Genomic DNA, 19,317 nt, shown 5'->3' with positions numbered 1-19,317 from the left:
CCCCCCCCCCCTCTCCTTACCCCCCCAGCCCCCTCCACACACCTGCACATGCGTCAGCCCCTGGTTTGCACTGCGAGCAGTCGGTGGGACAGCTTTGAGGGGCTGCTTATGTTTCATAGGTAGATCCCTGGGTGATTTCTGCTGCCCGGGGCAGGCAGCTGGCTGTCCTGGCTCCTGCAGAAATTGCGCCTCTCGCTGCTGCCGAGTCCTTCCCTTCCTCGGGCCAGGCCCATGGGCGCTGCCGTGGGCGCTGTGGCTGGAAGACCCTGTCCGTTCATGTTGGGACAGGCACCATTTTCTGCCACTCACCTTGTCTCTGCTGGCTGCCCTGGGCTCAGCTGCCTGCCTCCATCTATCCAATTCTTGGGCTGATTTCCATCATCTTCTCATAGCACTGTGTTGACTTCCCATGCATCTCGATGGCCCTGATTTAATGTGACCTAGTGTGACCAGCCAGCTTTGTTGATATATTGCTCGATGTTGCTAAATTGTGTGGGTTTTGCAGTCTGGCGGTGCGGCTCGCGTGGCGCTGTGTGACAGTGACCACTCTGCAGCAGTTTCCCCTGATGTCCCTTCAAAGGGGCCGGGGACAGAGCAGGGCAAGGCTGTGTCTCGGTGGGTTTCAGGTCAACCAGGTTCTTGGTTTTGAGGAGTCTGCGTCTCTTAAACTATTGTTCAGCTAAATGAAAAGTGTTTCCTAATGAAACAAAAAAAAACCATGCCAAAAGAGCATGAATGTTGTCACCAAAGTTAATAAAAGTAAGGAAATTAATACTTATAGTTGACCTCCAATACCTAGGCACAGTGGGGTGTAGTAAGGAAGTAGTTAGAAAGGCACCATGGTGAGCCTTAGCGGTGAATTACCTTATTTTTATTAACTTTTTGACAACCTCAGTGAATTTCCTTTCTTTTTATGAAGTGATTAAAAAAGCTAATCAGATCTTGTAATTAAAATACATAATTACACAATCTCAGAGTTTTTCATGATTACTGTACATGGTAAATATTGTTACCTGATAACACTTTGCACAAAAATTGTGACAGGAATTTGTGTAGGATGGTTAGGAGGTGTCTGCTTTCCGGTGTTTGCAATGGAAGCTTCTCTAACAACATTAGATAGATAGTAAAATGTTTTAAAATGGAAAATATAGCAAAACTCTTAAGATAATGACTCAGTTGTCTTTTTTTAATGCTTTTGTACGTATCGGGCAGCTGGTATGTGTTGACACGGTGTGTTTCTGTGCATTTATAACGGCTCCTTCCTTTGTGCTCACACCTCTGCTTTGTGTTTTGTTAGGCACCACCCACTGGAAAATGGGTGTTTTGATACAAAGCAACACAGTAAGAAAAAAATCAGATCAGATCCAGTATCTTAATTCCAGCCAAAGAACTGAATTAAGATAGAGTCACTCTTAAGCCTGTGTACCGTGACTTCAGGGTAGACATGATGTTGCAACCTTCCTGATGTCAGGTAGCCAGGAGGTCTGGGGCTATGGTTATGTTCATAGGAAATCCAAAGATACAAGCTATGGTAATCCTAAATAATGGGAAAATTGATTAAAAAAAAAAAAAAGTCTGATGTGTCTTTAACAATCAGCTCCTAGGAAGCCAGGAGCCCAACCTCTAAAGTGAATTCTTTGAAAATGGTATGGTTACTGCTGTATGTCAGTCTAATATTTACTAATCAGAAGATTAGTTTTATACTCAGATGCTCCATGACTGAGGTGGAGTTTCCATTTTTCAACAGAAGACGTTGAACTCCTATCTTAATTATAGACAGATAACTAGGTCTTGATGGGGAGCTGAGGTTGGTACTTCCATAACTCTTGGTACTCATACTTTCATGTGCTAAACTGAGTATGAGATGGAGGAAGTGGAATTCAGTTTCACAAGTAATTCTGACGAAAGGTATGAGGGAGCAGTTACTGAATTTTCATTCAAACCATTCATTTGTCCATTTTTGTTTGTTTTTGCAAGGGTGAGATGGGCTAAAGATCCTATTTCAGACAGCAGTCCCGGTTATCTGTGGCCAGAAAATTGTTTTATCCTGAAAATTTTTGCCTTATTGGCCAGAAGTAAAATAAATAATAGAAAAGCCTGGGGGGCGGGGGGAGGGGGAGGGGAGGGCGGGGAGCTTCGGCTGTGGGTCTGGGAAAGGGGCATGACAAAACCAAATGGATTCCAGGGCGGGGGCAAGGGTTTTTCAGTATTTAGGGGTATTTAAGACGGTAGGGTTTTTGTAAGTGAAGCCGGTCTGAGCTTTAAAACTCTTTGTGTTGTTTATGAAAACAATAATTTTTCATTTGCCCCCAAAATTTAAATTGCTCACTCAGTTATGACCGGCTTATTGTCAACATTTCTTCTTTTAGACAGCCAGTATGTGAGCTTATGCAGCTTAAAGTCACTGTTTTGCCTCTTTATGACAGTTGAGATGGGATGCAGTCTCTTCCAGGTATCTGCCAATTGCATTTCAGTAGTAGGTTTTTGGTAACACCTCTCTGCCACATGGCACATGGGGTTTCTGGGCATGTAAGACACCCCACACCAGAGATCTAGGTGCAGGTACAAAACCTTTTCACATCTGGAGAAAAACAACCAAAAAATTATTAATTTACCTGGGGTGGGGAGGGGGACGCATGTTTCCAGCCATTAATTGACTGGAGACGGTTCCTTGAACATGTGCATGTATGTCTATCAAACCTCTGATGCCTGATTTCCCTGAGAGTTTTTTGGTTTGGTTTGGGGTTTTTTTTGTTCTTTTGTGTTTTGCTGTTATTGCTTTGGTTTTTTGACCATTTTTTCCTCTGCAGGAAATGTGTCCTCACCCCAAACACCCACCTCCAGCTTCCACCCACTTTTTAATTTAGTGGATGCCGAATGCTTTCTGTACCTGTAGTATCAAGATGCATTTTTCTTGGGTAAATTCAATCTCTCTCTCCCCTCTTTCTCATTCCTTTTACTGAGTAGTTTAGTCTATTAACTTTCCCAGATACTTTTTTGTAAGTATAGCCAGTCCTCATTATGTGGGTAGAGTTATAGAGAAAGCTATTGACTGCAGCTTTTCCCTTTATTTCATTTAATTCTCTGATATCAGTGCCAATGTCTGTGTGAGACTGCTCTCAAATGGAAGGAGTGCTGTTTGGGAGAAATGGTGGGGGAAAGAGATACTTGTTTGCAAGTGCCAAGAGGTTTGCTGTCCCTCCTTCTCTTCAGGGATAAATTGAGATGATTCAATGTACGCTCCAACCCTAATTTTAATCCCATTTAAACAAATAATTGTGCCCTGCACCTTTCCTCATTATAAATTCACTCTCTTGTGCATCTGTGGCCAAGGCACAGAGACAGTTACTAACTAGAATAAATTGTACAATTCACATTTGTGGGAGGAAAAAAACAACCACACACATGCGGTCAGAAGGAAACCTACATTGTTGGTTAAACTAGAGCTATCTGAAGACAGACAATCAGCACCTAAGACTGTATTAAACAATTCAGGAGGAAGATACCTTTGCTTTTAGGGAACTTTAAGGAAAGTGCCATCCTGTTCCAGTACATGGGCAGAGTGTGGTACCTGCAGCTGAGGCTGGAAGTGCAGCCGCGGCTGGAGGGGAGGTTTCTGCCGGGCTCTGCCTGCCTCTTGGCAGGAGCACAGCGGGGCCGGAGGGGCTGTCGTCTCCTGGGTGGATTCGCTCTGGCTCCCCAGCTGCGCTCCCCCTGCCTGCCTGCACTGATGAACATCCTCCCTACGGGAGGCTTTCTCCGGAGCGTGGTCGGTGCTGGCTGACATCCTGAGAAGCCCCTAAAGAATTTAGAGAGGCTCGAAAAGTCTCTCTGCAGACTCATGGTGTAGGAGATAGGGCACACTGTGGGCTGATCTCACCTCCTGGTGCCTGCGGAGTGGGGACCCCTGGGGTCATCCCCCGCAGCCTGCACGGGCACTTGGCAAGGTCGGGCATGGGATCCCTCCTTGGTCTGCACCAATGCGGGCGTGAGCCCTGGGAAGACAGACCTTAGCTGTTGCCGCAGCTCTTCTTTTGAATACCTGAGAGCGCAGTCGCACGATTTGTCATTGGGCTCTTCAGTCAAAAGGGCAAAGATGTGTTGGAAGAAGAGAGCAGCTTTCGGCGGACGGTTTTGTTGTGTAGTGCAGTGGAAGTCCTCAGATCACAGATGCCGGGTCACTGCCGGTTAAACTTGAAAGGTCTCTCATGCGGCACGTTTGTTGTAGGGGAGCACTGATGTACCGAGAAAGATTCTTACTGGGTGGCAAACACTTTTGTTTGCTTGCTTGTTTTAAAAGCCATTTCTTATTTAAAATGATGGATGCTGTTAGTGAAAAAGAAGTAGCATTACCATACAGTGTGGAATACACATCCCTCCTAGGCAAGTCACACTGTTTGGCTTTCATCTTGCATAGTACAAAATCTATAGTTATTTTCTTTTTAAACCTTTCAGTTATTTCTGTCAGGTATTGGTAAGTGGAGAACTTCCTTCTCACCCCTGTGTAATGCGGTTCCCCTCAGGCCAGTCACAAACATGGTGCAGATTCATGACCGATGTTTATCTAAATGATACTCAGGAATGTGCTTCATATTCAGCAGTGTGCTTTTACATTTACGGGTGTTCTTTTTTAATTTTAAATGAAATATTTTTTAAAAAATTGTTCACTAACAAACCCAGAGTCTTAACTAATTGTACTTTGCCATAATGCATATCATCCTCAAGGAATGGGAGATTTGCTTAGCTGGAGCAAACCCTGACTCCAGGCTTGCGTCAGGTGGAGCTGGCGGCTTCATTAGCTCCAGGGATACCCATTAGCTCCAGGGAGCCCCTCCAAAACCAGGTGAGTGAAGGCCTTGAGGAGCTACACTCACCAGACTTCTGGAAGCTGGGATGTTCGCAATTGCAGCTTCATTTCCATTCACAGTGTTTGCATGAAATCTTGACTCTGAATTCATGAAAGGGACAGAAAATATGTGCACCTTTCTGAAAATACCTCTATGTAGAACTGTTTATATTTCATATTTATGTCATTTGAGTTTTCAGAAGTGTTGAGCAACTGCTGTTCCTATTGATTTCAATAGGATTGATGTGAATACACAACACATTTGGAAGTCAGACCGATAATGCATATGCGTAGCTATAAAACAGGTTACTTGATACTGTCTGTCACATGTAATTTATTGATTTTTCTTCCCTTGTTCTTTGAAGGCAGTATAAAATCTGGATGTTGTTGTTTTTTACTGTTTGTTTATTGCTGAGTAATTTCAGCCAACATGTGTTTTTCAGCTTTAGGTCTATTCATCATGAACGTCAACCCATTAAGTTTGTAAGTGCGTCACAGTTTTCCCACCTAGATCAAAATGAGAGTCTGGAACAGCCTTCTCTTTCTAACTTAACAAGCTGGTTTTATTTTCCCCTGCAACTTGCTCTAATAATATGACCAGCTTTAAATTCCTCAGGCCGGAAAGCTTGGCAGTAAAGTCCTGTGCAGCGCTGAGGTTTGAAACATGAGGTTTTTCTCAGGTTTGGAACATGGCAATTGACGTCTCTTTTACTGAGCACTGATGGAAAATACTCATTTAGGAGCAAAAGTCTGCTCTTGGGAAAGTACTTTTCATATGTTAAAGGCAGGGACTGCAAACCCATTTTCCTAGAGGTCAGGTCACTGCATAGCATCAGTTAGAAATCTCATCATAGAAAGCCATCCTAGCAATCCAGTCACTTTTGGTCACCCCAACCAGAAGACACAGAGCATTTGTAGTGTCTGGTCGCAGCCTTCTTCCTTCTTAGTGGTTCTTTTGCCTTGGAGCTGATACATGGCCGAAGGGTTGAAACAGAGCTCTGCAGAAATGGAAACACCACTCCAATATTGCCTACTAGCACAGAAGCAGATATGCACTTGTCTTAGCAGTAACAGCAGCTTATTGGCGAGGTCTTGGCAAAACTCTCTTTGTCCTAGTTTGCCACTGCCCCAGTTTTAAAGGCAGTTGCTCCTCCAGACTGCTGCCCACGCCGCCAAAACGAGCTCTGACTTGATTCTGCACAAGCTGAACATCCTGTGGGAAAGTGCTGCCTGTGCTTGTCAGCACTGGCTTCCAGGGCTCCCTGCTCACCATGCAGGATATGACCCTTAAATGAATTTTATGAATGAGCTAAATGGATTGTAATTGATGACTTAATCTTCACTTGAAAATACAATTCAGAAACATGAAAATGAACACAGTAAAGCATTAAATTAAATCACACCGATCTGGTCAGTTCATGGAGAAAAGTCTGTCTCTCTTTAATTTCGGCTTCTGTATTCATTGAGTTTCTCCAAACAGCAGCTGGTCTGTATTTCTGATGCTCAGTTATGGGTATGAACTGAGGGAAAGAGCTTGAGCCGAGTCTGTCTGACCACACGTGCCTGAGGGTACTCAGCAAAACAGCCTGAGAACAGGTGGCTGCTGTATTTGAAAGCTGCCCGATCAAATGGGAGGGAGGAAATCATAAATCTAGGAAATTAATCCCATGCATTTCATCCCACCAGAAAGGCAATTCCGCTGGCCACATCTCCACGAGTGGTTCAGAGTCTCGATGCTTGGGTTTGTGCTGTATGGGAAGCACCCTCCCTGCTAACAGTAACGAAACAGGAGGAAAGGAAAACATCTTTAGATGAGAAAAGGACTTTCCCTGCATGTATTGCAGAGGCCTTTATGGAGGCTGATGCTCTTCCACCGCTCTGGGCTGGACCTTTGGCTCTGCGAAGGGGGCAGTGCAGGGGCCGGGGTGGCGCCAGTCCTGCTGCGACGAGGGCAGGCTCTGCAAATCTGCCGTGGGGTCTGCTCAAAACATTGCAACCACCCCGCTTGTATCCTTAGGTTTAGATAAAAAATGAAGCAGGCAAAGCTCTTAACCGCTGTGTGTTGTCTCTTTGTTTTGTATAATCAAATGTTGACATCATGATAAACGTTGACATCAAGTAGCAAGAAGTGCAGAATATAATCGTGTGAGTGTAAGGCCAATAGGGTCATATGAAGTTTGTGTTCTAGCTAATGTAATATGAAGAAATATTACTAACAATTAGCATAAGTATTACCATTTATTATAACTAATTTTATAACTAATTATTATAAGTAATAATTATTCTACTAGGATTATTTTCCTAGGGGCATTCCTTATATTTGAAAGTTGTATACGTCATAGCCGAAACTCTAATTTTATAGTATTCTCTCAGTGTGACTATTGCATCTGTGATGAGTGCGTGTGACCCCGTATACACTTTTGTTCTTTCACATCTGTCTTACAACGTGCCTTCTTGCTAAATGCTCTGTAGGTATCAAAGCAGGCAAGAATGGCACAGGACCCTCTAGGTAGCAGGGTAAGCACGAGCAGCAAGCTTTTAAGATCTTTCTGTTAATCCATTGATGATTTTGCTGGTATCATCTTCTAATCTTGCTTAAAAAAGACTGAATGTGCATTTGAACATTTCTGAAGAGCAAATTGCTAAGCAAAATATATGTATAATCCTAACATTTTGGTAGAAATAGGGTGAGTTATTATTGATTCACAGAGCACGACAAAACATCACTGCATGAATTAGCAAACAGCTGTTTCTAATTTGAGTTTAGAACTGTACACAGAGGAACTTGTTTTAGTGTTCACTCCTTTCATTTATAATGAATTTTAATCACCGCTACAGGTGAGAAAAATGTAGAAACAAGCTTGTATCTTGTGGAAGAAACAAAGGAGAGACAGATGCTAACAGATTTACAGTCTGTGATAAAAGGAATGTTTTGGTACACTTTACATGTAATTAGAGTGCAGCTGTTTTCAGTCCCAAGTCCATGATGCACAGCAGAATATAGTATCTGCTGCTTTTCCAAAGGGAGTAAAGAAAAACAGTGATTCAACTCTGAAAGCATTTAGTTTATTCCTAGATCTAACATAAAACTTTCTCCTCCACCCCTTATTATGCCATTTATTGAAGTGTGAAGTAACTTATTTAATGATATGTTAATTTTTTGTTACCAGCAAAACACAGACTGTTTGACAGTTAATAATGTTAAAAATAACTTTCTTATTTTATCATCTGTATAGAATGATGTATCATCCTATCGATGGTCATTACTGAGCCTTGATATCTCTGCTAATGGGAGACAAAGGCTCGGGCATGCGTTACTGGCTTAACAAGTTTCTGTATAGCAACTAAGCTTCAATAGACATCTTTGTGTGTACTTTTAACTTGCAGCATAAAAAAGACTAATTAGATGTATCTTTGATCACTACAGAAATGTTTAAACAGAGACAGAGAGGTTTAAGCTGTCTATATGTAACAGTTTATCTGTGGCAGACATCCCAGCAAGTTTGTTTGAAATTCTGCACTACATCTTGTGCTGATTTTGTATTCTAAATACCAAGTTACTCTCTGCATGAGAAGAAAAATTAGATTATATATACTTTCTGTTGAGCCAGACGTCTGTCTTTCTTTTTTAAAAACTTCACTTAAAAATGAATTGCAGTGCAAAGCTGAGAAGTTGGAAAAAGAGTCACTAACTGTTGGTAATTTAGTCCAACAAAAATGCTTACCACATAAGCATGTAATTAGGTATAACTGCACTTTTCTCAAGTCACAGATAATAATGAAAGCACTGCCTGTGGTGCTACTTATATTAGCACCTCTTAGTTTTTTATCCAATTTTAGGTTTGCTTTGAACATTATATATTTTATATATATATATATATAAAATGCCATAGTGCCTTAAAATAAAAAACTATGAAGACTGTTTTGTGATGAAGCTAATGTCGCTGAAGTCTGAAGCTGCGTGTAGAGATCATCAGAGCAACCTGAACTTCCCAGGGCCCTTCCTTAGTGCCTTGGCTAAGGGTGGGTTGACCAGTTCTGGGGGTCAGTTGCATGATATTTTTGTAGGGATAATTATAAATAAGTTGTAGAAATCTTTTTTCCATTATTTAGTGAAGTGTGTTTGAGTGTGCATTAGTGCTGGGTTTCAGTCACAGCCCAGCAGTTACAATACCATTCGGAGATAGGTGCAGTGTCAGCATAAAAAGGCTTTCATTGCCACAAAAGCTGGCGGTTCGCAGTCGACTATTGCCTTCTGTGACACAACAAACAAAAACGTTCAATGAAGCTAATATATGCATAGAAAATTGAGTTTGGAATATTAATGATATTTTTTATTAGTTACTTTGTTATAACTGTGCGGGAAACGTGCAGGAAAATGGGGCTAAACACTCCAACAAAAAATTTAAGTAAAAAGCTGTCACAGTTCACTGAAAATATTGAAACTTAAAATATTTGCTATGTAAACTTGATTTGCATTATTTCACACCAGCACTGCAGTGTAAATGAGCAGTGTATGCTATGTGAGGTTCTTACTATAATCCATTGTAATGATCTATCCTTGGCTTTAATACATAGTGCAGCAATGCAAAATTTGCTGTAACCGGTACTGAAGATTTCTCAGTCCTCGATCTCTGTGTTGTATTCTCATAGTTAAGCATCTATGATTATAATAATTATTGAAATTGATAGCATTTCTATCAGGCCTTCCATCTGAGGATGTCTCGGGGTTTCACAGCTATACAGAAGTAAGCCCTACAATTTGCCCTTGAGGAGCAGATGGCTTTTTTCTATTATAGAGATGAGGAACTGAAACACAGTTCAGAAGCATGTCTTATGATGCCAAGCTTGTTTTCAAAAGTAACTTACTTTTTTGGGTGCTAGAATTCCATCAGCTCTCAATAGCCTAAAGCAATTTGAGTGCTTTGTCCATTTTTAACTTGTGTGCCGTGGAGAGGCTCGGGGAGAACCAGGAGTCTGAACTTAAATCAAACAGCAATCCTGTCCTCAACAATTGATTTTTGTTTTTTGTTTTTGTTAATTTAACTATTTCTCTTGTGTATTAGCTCTGTGCTAGAGGAATAAACCTGATAGAATAAGAGAACATTCCAAATCTAACCTCCTTGGTTTATTGTCCTGTATGAACATATGCCTTCTGGGCTCAGGAGGGGAGTCTTGAAGTTGCCTCTTTGGCCAAACCCTGGATATTTCGTTGATGCTTGGGCAGGTTGTGCGGCCTCTGCTAACCCCCATGGTGCTCAGTCTGTGCTGCTGTTTGCACCCGAACCAGCTGGAATAAACTGGCCTCTCATTCTGCGCTGGCCATATTGCAACGTGCCTGTGGTGTGGGGGGATGGATGGAGGCCCTGTGGAAGAGCCACCTGAACCCTCCATACGTAGGGGAGAGAGAGTAGGGAGGTTTTTCACTGGAGGGGAACCCGATGATGCTCTGCATTGGTAAACAAGAGGGTTTAGGCAAGGACAAACTTCAGGTATGGGCCAGCAAATGGGGTCTCTGTGCATACCTTTTGTTCTTAAGAGAAAAAGCAGCCAGCTGGGGGGTAGCCCAGTTTTGTGCAGCCCCTGCCCATGAATGCTGACCCCAGGGCTGGGGCCATGCAGGTGACCAGGCAGCTGAGCAAGCCTGTCCCTCTGCAACCGCTTCAGAAGTGGCTCAGCTCAAAGTCTGGTGGGAGAGTAATGTTTCCAGCTAGCTTTAAGCAGGGGGATGGGGGAAAGCGTTTGCAGGGACTGTGAAATTTTGTCTGGTCGATTTTATTTCTATTAGCAAAATAACTTTGAAATAATAAATATAACAACGTCATCAGTGTATGCTGAGACAACAGTGCTGCTTACTCCTGGCAATCTGTGATGCGCTGTTCGTCTCCTTTCTAAGAGAGATCACATTTTTTAAGACTTCATTTTATTGTTTTAGCTTCACAAGTATATTTCTGAACTTGGCTCATGTTATCTGTAAGATAAACAGAGAATGAAGTATGATTTATACTGCAGTTTGGCCAAATTGCTCTTATTAGAAGGAAAAATACATTTATTGAGTGCATTGAGGCTGGAATTAGCTCCTCAGTGATGATGATAAATGCTTGCAGTCCCATAAACGTGCTGAACATTAAGTTGCTAAATTACTGTACCACTTTGAGATTGATTATCAAGTTTGGCCCTTTAAGCTTCATGACCTGCACATATATCCTGAGGACCACTGACATTCTGAAGCTTCCTTAATGCTCTTTTTTTCCTAATTAAACTTCTTATTGAATTTTCTTACCCTTTTAATACTTGTTTTGATTCTCTTACGTGCAAATGACAAAAGCCTTGCACCAGCCATGTGATTCTCTATTTTAGAACAGTCCCACTTTGCAGGATTAGCCATTTTTAATGACTTTAATCTCCTTTTTGAAAGTGATTTTTCTCATTCTGCTACATTCCTTTGATTGCATTAATGTAGAATTATTATTCTAACTATCATTGCCAGACATGTCACACCACATCTAAAATATATCTTCCCACTAAATATTACTCTAGTAAAATACCTTAGAATTTCCTTCTCAGTTCATTATAGGTCTTTTCTTCAATTTAATATGGCAAGTTAAAATTAACAGGGCTATTTTTCATTCCATAAAGAGATTAATGATAATGAGTTTTCCCTAATTTCTTCAGTTTAGGCCCTTAGTAATTTAGTATCTTGTTTGTAAGGAAGTCAAGGTAGGTTGTTTCTGGGGCTTAAAGTTTCCGAATTCTTTCTACATTTTAAAAGTATGAGAAAACTGTGCAATAAAAAGAATCCAGAAGTTAAACATGAAAATCGGTGAAAGGTCTAAATCAAGCTAACGAAAGGAGACAATCTTTGCTTTCAACTGTCTATGTAAATGCTTCCATTTTTATTACAAACCCAGCTTTTCAATCTGAGAAATGTTATTTTTTTGAATCCAAATTATATTAGCACAGCAATGTCTTTGTGCATCACTCACGAAGTAATACCAGCTTTCTTTGATTTTGTTTTCTGAATAGCCCAATATGTTTGGAGAGCAGCAGCTGGAGGGGAACTGGCCCTATTTGAATGTTAGAGTGCATTTTGAGGTAGATGGGTTCATTTCAGAGGAAAAAGACCTTCTAAAAGATTTGTTCGATTTGCATGGTGGGCCAATGTAATGGTTGGCATAAGCACATATGGATGTAACGAAGTTAAAACAGTTGGCCCAGCCTGTGTTACCACTGGATTTGGCCCATTGCATCTACAGTTTCAAAGCTGAACAATGAAGCTTTATTCACTGGAACCATTTTAAGTGCTCAGAGTTCTCCCTGGTGCAGTCCTTCCTCTGTGTGCCACTGCCCAGCACAAGGCGTGAGTAGTCTGGCTGCAAAAGGGAAGATATTTAAAATACAGATATTTTTATAATAGTTTCTGCAAAGTGGACATTTTGAATTATTTTAATTACAGCCAGTAAGCCCAAGCAGTAAATAACACAATGTTTACACACAATGATGTGCTTTTTTTCCTGTTGTTGTTTTTCTTCTTTCCGCCCCCCCGGTAGACAGCAGTAGTGGTAGCAAATGCAACATGTGCTGCCCTAGTTCAGGCCCAGCATCCCGCTCTTGCTCCCCTTTGTCTCCTTTCCCCTGGAGGAGCCCAGCTGGCGAGAGGAGGGAATTAGCCAGCCCTGAGCTACCAGCACCTCCCCGGGGCCCCTAATCCGGGCGCTGGCAGCCGGCTGCCTCCTTCCCTCTGACGGCCCGTGGCCGCAGGTCCATGGGGAGGGAGCCCCGGATGCGGCTGGCGGCAGAGCTGGGGGGACGGAGCGGGTGGGGGGACGGGGGCTCCCCAGGGGCAGAGCAAAGCTGTGCCAGCAGCGGGGCAGGCGGGGGGGGGGGGTTTTTTGCCAGCGGCGGGGCAGGCGGTGGAGGTTGCTTAAATTGGGAACATGAGGCTTTGTTGCAGCCTCAGAGAGAGACCGGTTCACGGTCAGGGGAATGAAGCCTGAGAAAAGTTTATGTAAAAATCAGGGGCTCGTTGCCTGTGTTTTAGGTTCAGGCTTGGCCAGGCTCAGAGGAGTTGAGCACAAAGACCTTGAGCATCTTAGAAGCATGGGTGCTTGCTGAGAGCTGGGGTGCATTTTGGGAGTGGGAGGAAGCACGTTCTCGGTGTCTGGCATTGCTCTGGAGCAGGAGGTTTAGTTAAATGGGGGAGCAGAGCTCCCTGGGGAGTGCGGGGCAAGGGGAGCGGGCACCCGACCCACACATCCTGGAAAACAGGCAGCCCCATTGTGCCGGAAAAGTTGTTTGGTGTGTTTGGTTTAGTTTGTCCAAGGTAGCTCAGCTCTCTTTTCCTGGGATGAAAAGGAAGGTCTTTGCCAAAGAAACAGTGCCACAGGAGCTAGCCTCTTACGGTGGTGATATCCTCATTAGCCGAGCCTTTCTTTGAGAGCTTCTCTGCCGTACACGTGCTCTTCTCTGCCTGGTGACCCTGTAGTTGGCAGGCACAAGGAGTGCGCGTGCGGCAGCCTACACACACAGTTGGGGATTTTTTTATTGGTTTGTTTTAGTAAGAGCTGAAGTAGGAATATAAATGTTTTATAAGGACAACGTATCTGGAGAACTGGTTCCTTTTTTGAATCTCCAAATGTATATGTGGTCAGTGCCTTCCCTCATTTACATGAATTTTATTTTTGCTTCATTCCGTGGTTCAGTTTTATATCAGACTAGTGGCATTTTTGCTTCACTCAACATCTCCGTATTTATTGGAATTAGGATATTTGAACTCATTCTCTTCTGTTTCTTGTTAACAATTCTGTTTATGAAAGCTGCCAACATTTTATGTATTTTCCCTAAAATGACTGTTTTGCTGCTGGAGTTGGTGCTGTGTTTCTTTATGGTAATATCAAATTATAAAATATTTTCCAAAGCCTCATATTGAGCAAAGGAAATAGTTATTAAAACAGAGGCTGGGCCATTGTTGGTTTATCCTGAAGTTGATTCTTTTGTGATGTCTTCAGATCTCCAGTGGTGATTTTCTGGGCTTTTTTAATTTGTTTGGTTTTGTACCAAGCAGGCAACGTTACCTTTCATATGAATGAAAGTGGTAATGGTGCAGATCTCTCTGATTTTCTTGAGCTGTCTCAAATCTGATGCTTTTATTTCACCTGTATGTTCAACTCTGCTTTTGAGCAGCCTTTCATTCTGTTTCAGTTTTGAGACAGAACTGAAGGATTTTGTTTAATGGAGACATTACTTAAAATCATCTTGATGTAGCATTTAAAAAGACCCACAAAATCACAGGTGATCACTTAACACTGTAGCTTTTTGAAATGTTTGTATTGCTTCATTGCACATTGTGTTTTGCTTTCTTTATTCATTGTTTATTGCTTTACAGTACAGTGAGCAGGTGTTAAACCTGCTGAAGAAAAATGCTTTTTATTAATACTATATGTTGGCATATTTGTGAATTATGTGTATAAATACATTTTTATTTCTCTTTCTCAAACCTCCTTTGAAATTCAAGAGAGGTTTTTTTTTAGTTGATTTTTTTTTTAATGCTGTAGTAGCAGAAGCCCGTAGTGTTGTTGAGAGCTTTGTCCTTATTTCACAGATGCACTGGGAATTGTTTTTAATCTCCTTTCTGATTTCCCATTACAGATGGTGATGACGACCCACAACTCTCCTGGGTGGCTTCATCTCCCTCCAGCAAAGATGTTGCATCACCCACTCAGATGATAGGAGATGGGTGTGATCTCGGCATCGGGGAGGAGGAAGGGGGGACTGGCCTGCCGTATCCCTGTCAGTTTTGTGATAAGTCCTTCATTCGCCTGAGCTACCTTAAAAGGCACGAGCAGATCCACAGTGACAAACTACCTTTCAAATGCACCTACTGTAGCCGGCTTTTTAAGCACAAGAGAAGTAGGGATCGCCACATAAAGCTTCACACAGGGGATAAAAAGTACCATTGCCATGAATGCGAGGCTGCGTTCTCTCGCAGTGACCACCTCAAAATTCACCTGAAAACCCACAGCTCCAGCAAACCGTTCAAGTGTACTGTGTGTAAACGTGGGTTTTCATCTACCAGCTCATTGCAGAGTCACATGCAAGCTCATAAAAAGAACAAGGAACATATGGCAAAGACTGAGAAAGAGGTGAAGAAGGATGATTTTATGTGTGATTACTGTGAAGAGACATTCAGTCAGACCGAAGATTTGGAGAAGCACGTAATGACACGCCACCCACAGCTTTCCGAGAAGGCAGATTTGCAGTGTATTCATTGCCCTGAAGTATTTGCAGACGAAAACTCGCTGCTCTCACACATTCATCAAGCCCATGCCAACAAAAAACACAAGTGCCCTATGTGCCCGGAGCAGTTTTCTTCAGTGGAGGAAGTCTATTGCCACTTGGACAGCCACAGACAACCTGACTCCAGCAATCACAGCATCAGCCCTGACCCAGTCTTGGGGAGTGTGGCATCCATGAGCAGTGCAACGCCCGACTCCAGCGCGTCAGTGGAAAGAGGTTCCACCCCAGATTCAACCTTAAAGCCTTTGAGAGGACAAAAGAAAATCAGGTCTGTGGACAGAGAGGAAGGCCAGAACTGGTCTAAAGTTACTTATAGCTGCCCGTACTGCTCAAAGCGTGACTTTAACAGCCTTGCTGTTCTGGAGATCCACCTGAAGACCATTCATGCAGACAAACCTCAGCAAAGCCACACGTGCCAGATCTGCCTTGATTCCATGCCTACACTGTACAACTTGAATGAACACGTGAGAAAGGTGCACAAAAACCATGCCTATCCCATGATGCAGTTTAGCAACATTTCTGCCTTTCACTGTAACTACTGCCCAGATATGTTTGCAGATATCAATAGCTTACAAGAACACATCCGTATTACTCATTGTGGCCCAAACGCTACCCCTCAAGATGGCAACAACGCTTTCTTCTGTAACCAGTGCTCCATGGGCTTTCTGACTGAAGCAACCTTGACTGAGCATATTCAGCAGACTCACTGCAATGTAGGAAATTCAAAATTGGATTCCCCTGTCATTCAGCCAACACAGTCTTTTATGGAAGTTTATTCATGCCCTTATTGCACAAACTCCCCCATTTTTGGCTCCATCCTGAAGCTTACAAAGCATATTAAAGAAAACCACAAGAACATTCCTCTGGCACACAATAAGAAGTCAAAAGCAGAGCAGAGTCCAGTTTCTTCTGATGTTGAAGTCTCTTCCCCTAAAAGGCAACGGCTTTCTGCTAGTGTAAACTCAGTGTCTAATGGTGAATACCCATGTAATCAGTGTGATCTAAAGTTCTCAAATTTTGAAAGTTTTCAAACCCATTTAAAGTTGCATTTGGAGTTGCTGTTGAGGAAACAGTCTTGCCCTCAGTGTAAAGAAGACTTTGATTCCCAGGAGTCTCTTCTGCAACATCTCACCGTACATTACATGACAACTTCAACTCATTATGTGTGTGAGAGCTGCGACAAACAGTTTTCTTCGGTGGATGATTTGCAGAAGCATTTGTTGGACATGCATACTTTTGTGTTGTATCACTGCACCCTTTGCCAAGAAGTTTTTGATTCCAAGGTATCTATCCAAGTGCATCTGGCAGTCAAGCATAGCAATGAAAAGAAGATGTATCGTTGCACAGCCTGTAACTGGGATTTTAGGAAGGAGGTGGATCTCCAGATCCATGTGAAGCATAGTCACTTGGGGAATCCATCAAAGTCTCACAAATGCATCTTCTGTGGTGAGACCTTTAGCACAGAGGTAGAACTCCAGTGCCACATCACAACCCACAGCAAAAAATACAACTGCAAGTTTTGTAGCAAAGCTTTTCATGCCATCATCTTGCTTGAAAAGCATTTGCGGGAAAAACATTGTGTTTATGATGCTAGCACTGAGAATGGTACAGCTAATGGCATGACCCCAACAAATAAGAAGACAGAAGGGGCAGATATCCAGAACATGTTAATGAAGAATCCGGATACTTCCAACAGTCATGAAGCCAGTGAGGATGATGTAGATGCTTCTGAGCCCATGTATGGCTGTGACATTTGTGGGGCTGCCTACACTATGGAGGTCCTCTTGCAGAACCATCGTTTGAGAGATCATAACATCAGGCCTGGGGAGGATGACTGTTCTAGGAAGAAAGCAGAATTCATCAAAGGTAGCCACAAGTGTAATATCTGCTCAAGGACCTTTTTCTCAGAAAATGGCCTGAGAGAGCACATGCAGACCCATCGAGGCCCAGCTAAGCACTACATGTGCCCCATCTGTGGGGAACGCTTCCCATCACTCCTGACCCTGACGGAGCACAAAGTCACTCACAGCAAGAGTTTGGATACAGGGACTTGTCGGATCTGCAAAATGCCGCTGCAGAGCGAGGAGGAATTTATTGAGCACTGCCAGATGCATCCAGATCTCAGAAACTCCCTCACCGGGTTTCGCTGTGTTGTCTGCATGCAGACGGTCACCTCTACCCTTGAGCTGAAAATTCATGGGACGTTCCATATGCAGAAATTGGCAGGAAACTCTGCAACCTCATCGCCCAATGGCCAGGCCTTGCAAAAACTCTACAAGTGTGCGTTGTGCTTGAAGGAGTTCCGGAATAAGCAGGACTTGGTAAAGTTGGATGTGAATGGCCTTCCCTATGGCCTGTGCGCTGGATGCATGACCAGGAGCACCAATGGACAGTCTTCGGGCTTGACTCCACAGGAGGTGAACGAGAGACCGTGTGGCAGTCTGAGGTGTCCAGAGTGTAGTGTCAAATTTGAAAGTGCTGAAGACCTAGAGAGTCACATTCAGGTAGACCACCGAGACCTGACGCCTGAGACTAGTGGCCAAAGGAAAGGTACCCAGACGTCCCCTGTTCCCAGAGTAAGTACAGCTGAACTCTAAAATGTCTGAGGGATAAAATGTAGACCTTCAATGTGACTGAGAACTGATCTGATGTTATTTTTTTTTAAACTGTCACTTAAATTACTTGTGCTACTAAAAAACCCCAACAGAACAGGAGGAAAGGTAGAGTAATGCACATAGAAAAATTAGATGTTGCTCGGCCTTGGAGGCTCCTTGATTCCTAGTGGCAGTGCATCAGGTTTTTTATCATAAAACTGCCCTAGATTTACCAACAGAGATCTGAGACACTTGAACGGTGGGGGTTGAGTTTGTCCATGAATTCTGATACTACTGAACTGGCAGATCTGGAAAAGCTGGGGCATTTCCATGAGAAAAGGAGATGCTGAGTACCCAAAACAAAAAAAAATCTGATCTGTCATACTTGAGGAATGAGATTATTTCTTACCAGGGATCTAAACACGAGCAGGAAGATAAAGGAACTTTTGAGGAAAAATATAGTAAATTCTACCCTATCTCCCAAATTCTCACCTAAAACAAATTTCTGTGCTAAAGAGCTTGTCCTTATGGATGTCTGTCAGAGTGAACGTTGTGAGGCTACTTGGATGTCGGTGTGCCTGTGCGTGTGTGTCTGTGTGTATGATTTTAAAAGTGATTTTAAAAGGATCTGCTTCATGGCCCTCCTGTAAGATAAGTAGTTTTCTTAGCAAATCCGGAAATTGTTGTCTAATGCAGGTTACATATAAGTGTGCTCTCCTTTACTGTTCACAGATAGCCTGCTTTCCCATTTCTTGGCTTACAAGATACTTGGGAATATGCAGATCCAAGTAAGGTTTCAGAAGCCTACTCAGGAGATTAATATCATTTGCAGTTTATAGTCTTTTAAAATTATTTGTTGACGTTTTGGTTCAAGAATGGGCCAAGTCAGTCCTTCCTCTGTCATGAACAGATGGAATGAGAAGTAGATTTTGGAAATCTTCTCGGGAGACCAACAGCAGACACATCTGAGTATTGATATCATCTGACATTTTTAATTAAACATGATGGGGTGAGATTTTCAAAAGTATCTAAGGAAATTAGGCACCCAACTCCTAATGAATAATTCCAGCCGTAGATGCCTGTTTATGTCAATCTGCTAATTAAAGCACCCACAAACACATCTTACTGCATTAAAAGAACCTGAAAATACCATTCAACTAGAACACCAGAGACTCAGTAAGAGAAGACCCTAAGTATGTCCTGAGGATGCAGAGTGAGATGCCTCCAATAGAGTTGGTGCAAGCTGTCCCCTGAGTGGGACTTGTTAGCTCCGGCTCAGCGCCAGGGCGTGCGGGGCAGCAGCATCCAGCCGAGCTGGGCTGTGCGTGGCCAGCTCGGAGTATGGCACTGCCTGCCCCGGCACCTGCTGGCCTCAATGCCCTGTTCCAGGCTTCTGAGTGAACACCACAGAAAGTTTCTTTTTTTTTCTGCTTTTTTAGTAAAACAACTGGATATTGTTCCCTCTGGGTGCGGTGAATGTGTGACTAAGCCTCCAGGCACACACACCTAATTCTGCAGAAGAATGAGGAATGGAAATATCCCTCCTTCAGTGTGATACCTTTTGAGAGTTCGGCTGGGGCT

General features: G+C 42.9%; 1 protein-coding gene across 1 annotated transcript in view; it reads left to right on the top strand.

The window, feature by feature from the left end:
• Nucleotides 1-19,317, top strand: part of ZNF423 (zinc finger protein 423) — a 195,845-nt gene that overhangs the window by 79,150 nt on the left and 97,378 nt on the right. Inside the window, exon 3 of the mRNA XM_009276708.2 lies at nucleotides 14,495-17,718. Coding sequence (XP_009274983.1) covers nucleotides 14,495-17,718 — 3,224 coding nt within the window. The remainder of the gene's footprint in view (nucleotides 1-14,494; nucleotides 17,719-19,317) is intronic.

Source organism: Aptenodytes forsteri, unplaced genomic scaffold (genome assembly GCF_000699145.1).
Source record: "Aptenodytes forsteri isolate BGI_AS27 unplaced genomic scaffold, ASM69914v1 Scaffold33, whole genome shotgun sequence".
Classification (NCBI taxonomy): Eukaryota; Metazoa; Chordata; class Aves; order Sphenisciformes; family Spheniscidae; genus Aptenodytes; species Aptenodytes forsteri.
The sequence above is the reverse complement of the archived record's forward strand: the minus strand, read 5'-3'. Positions and strand labels throughout refer to the sequence as shown.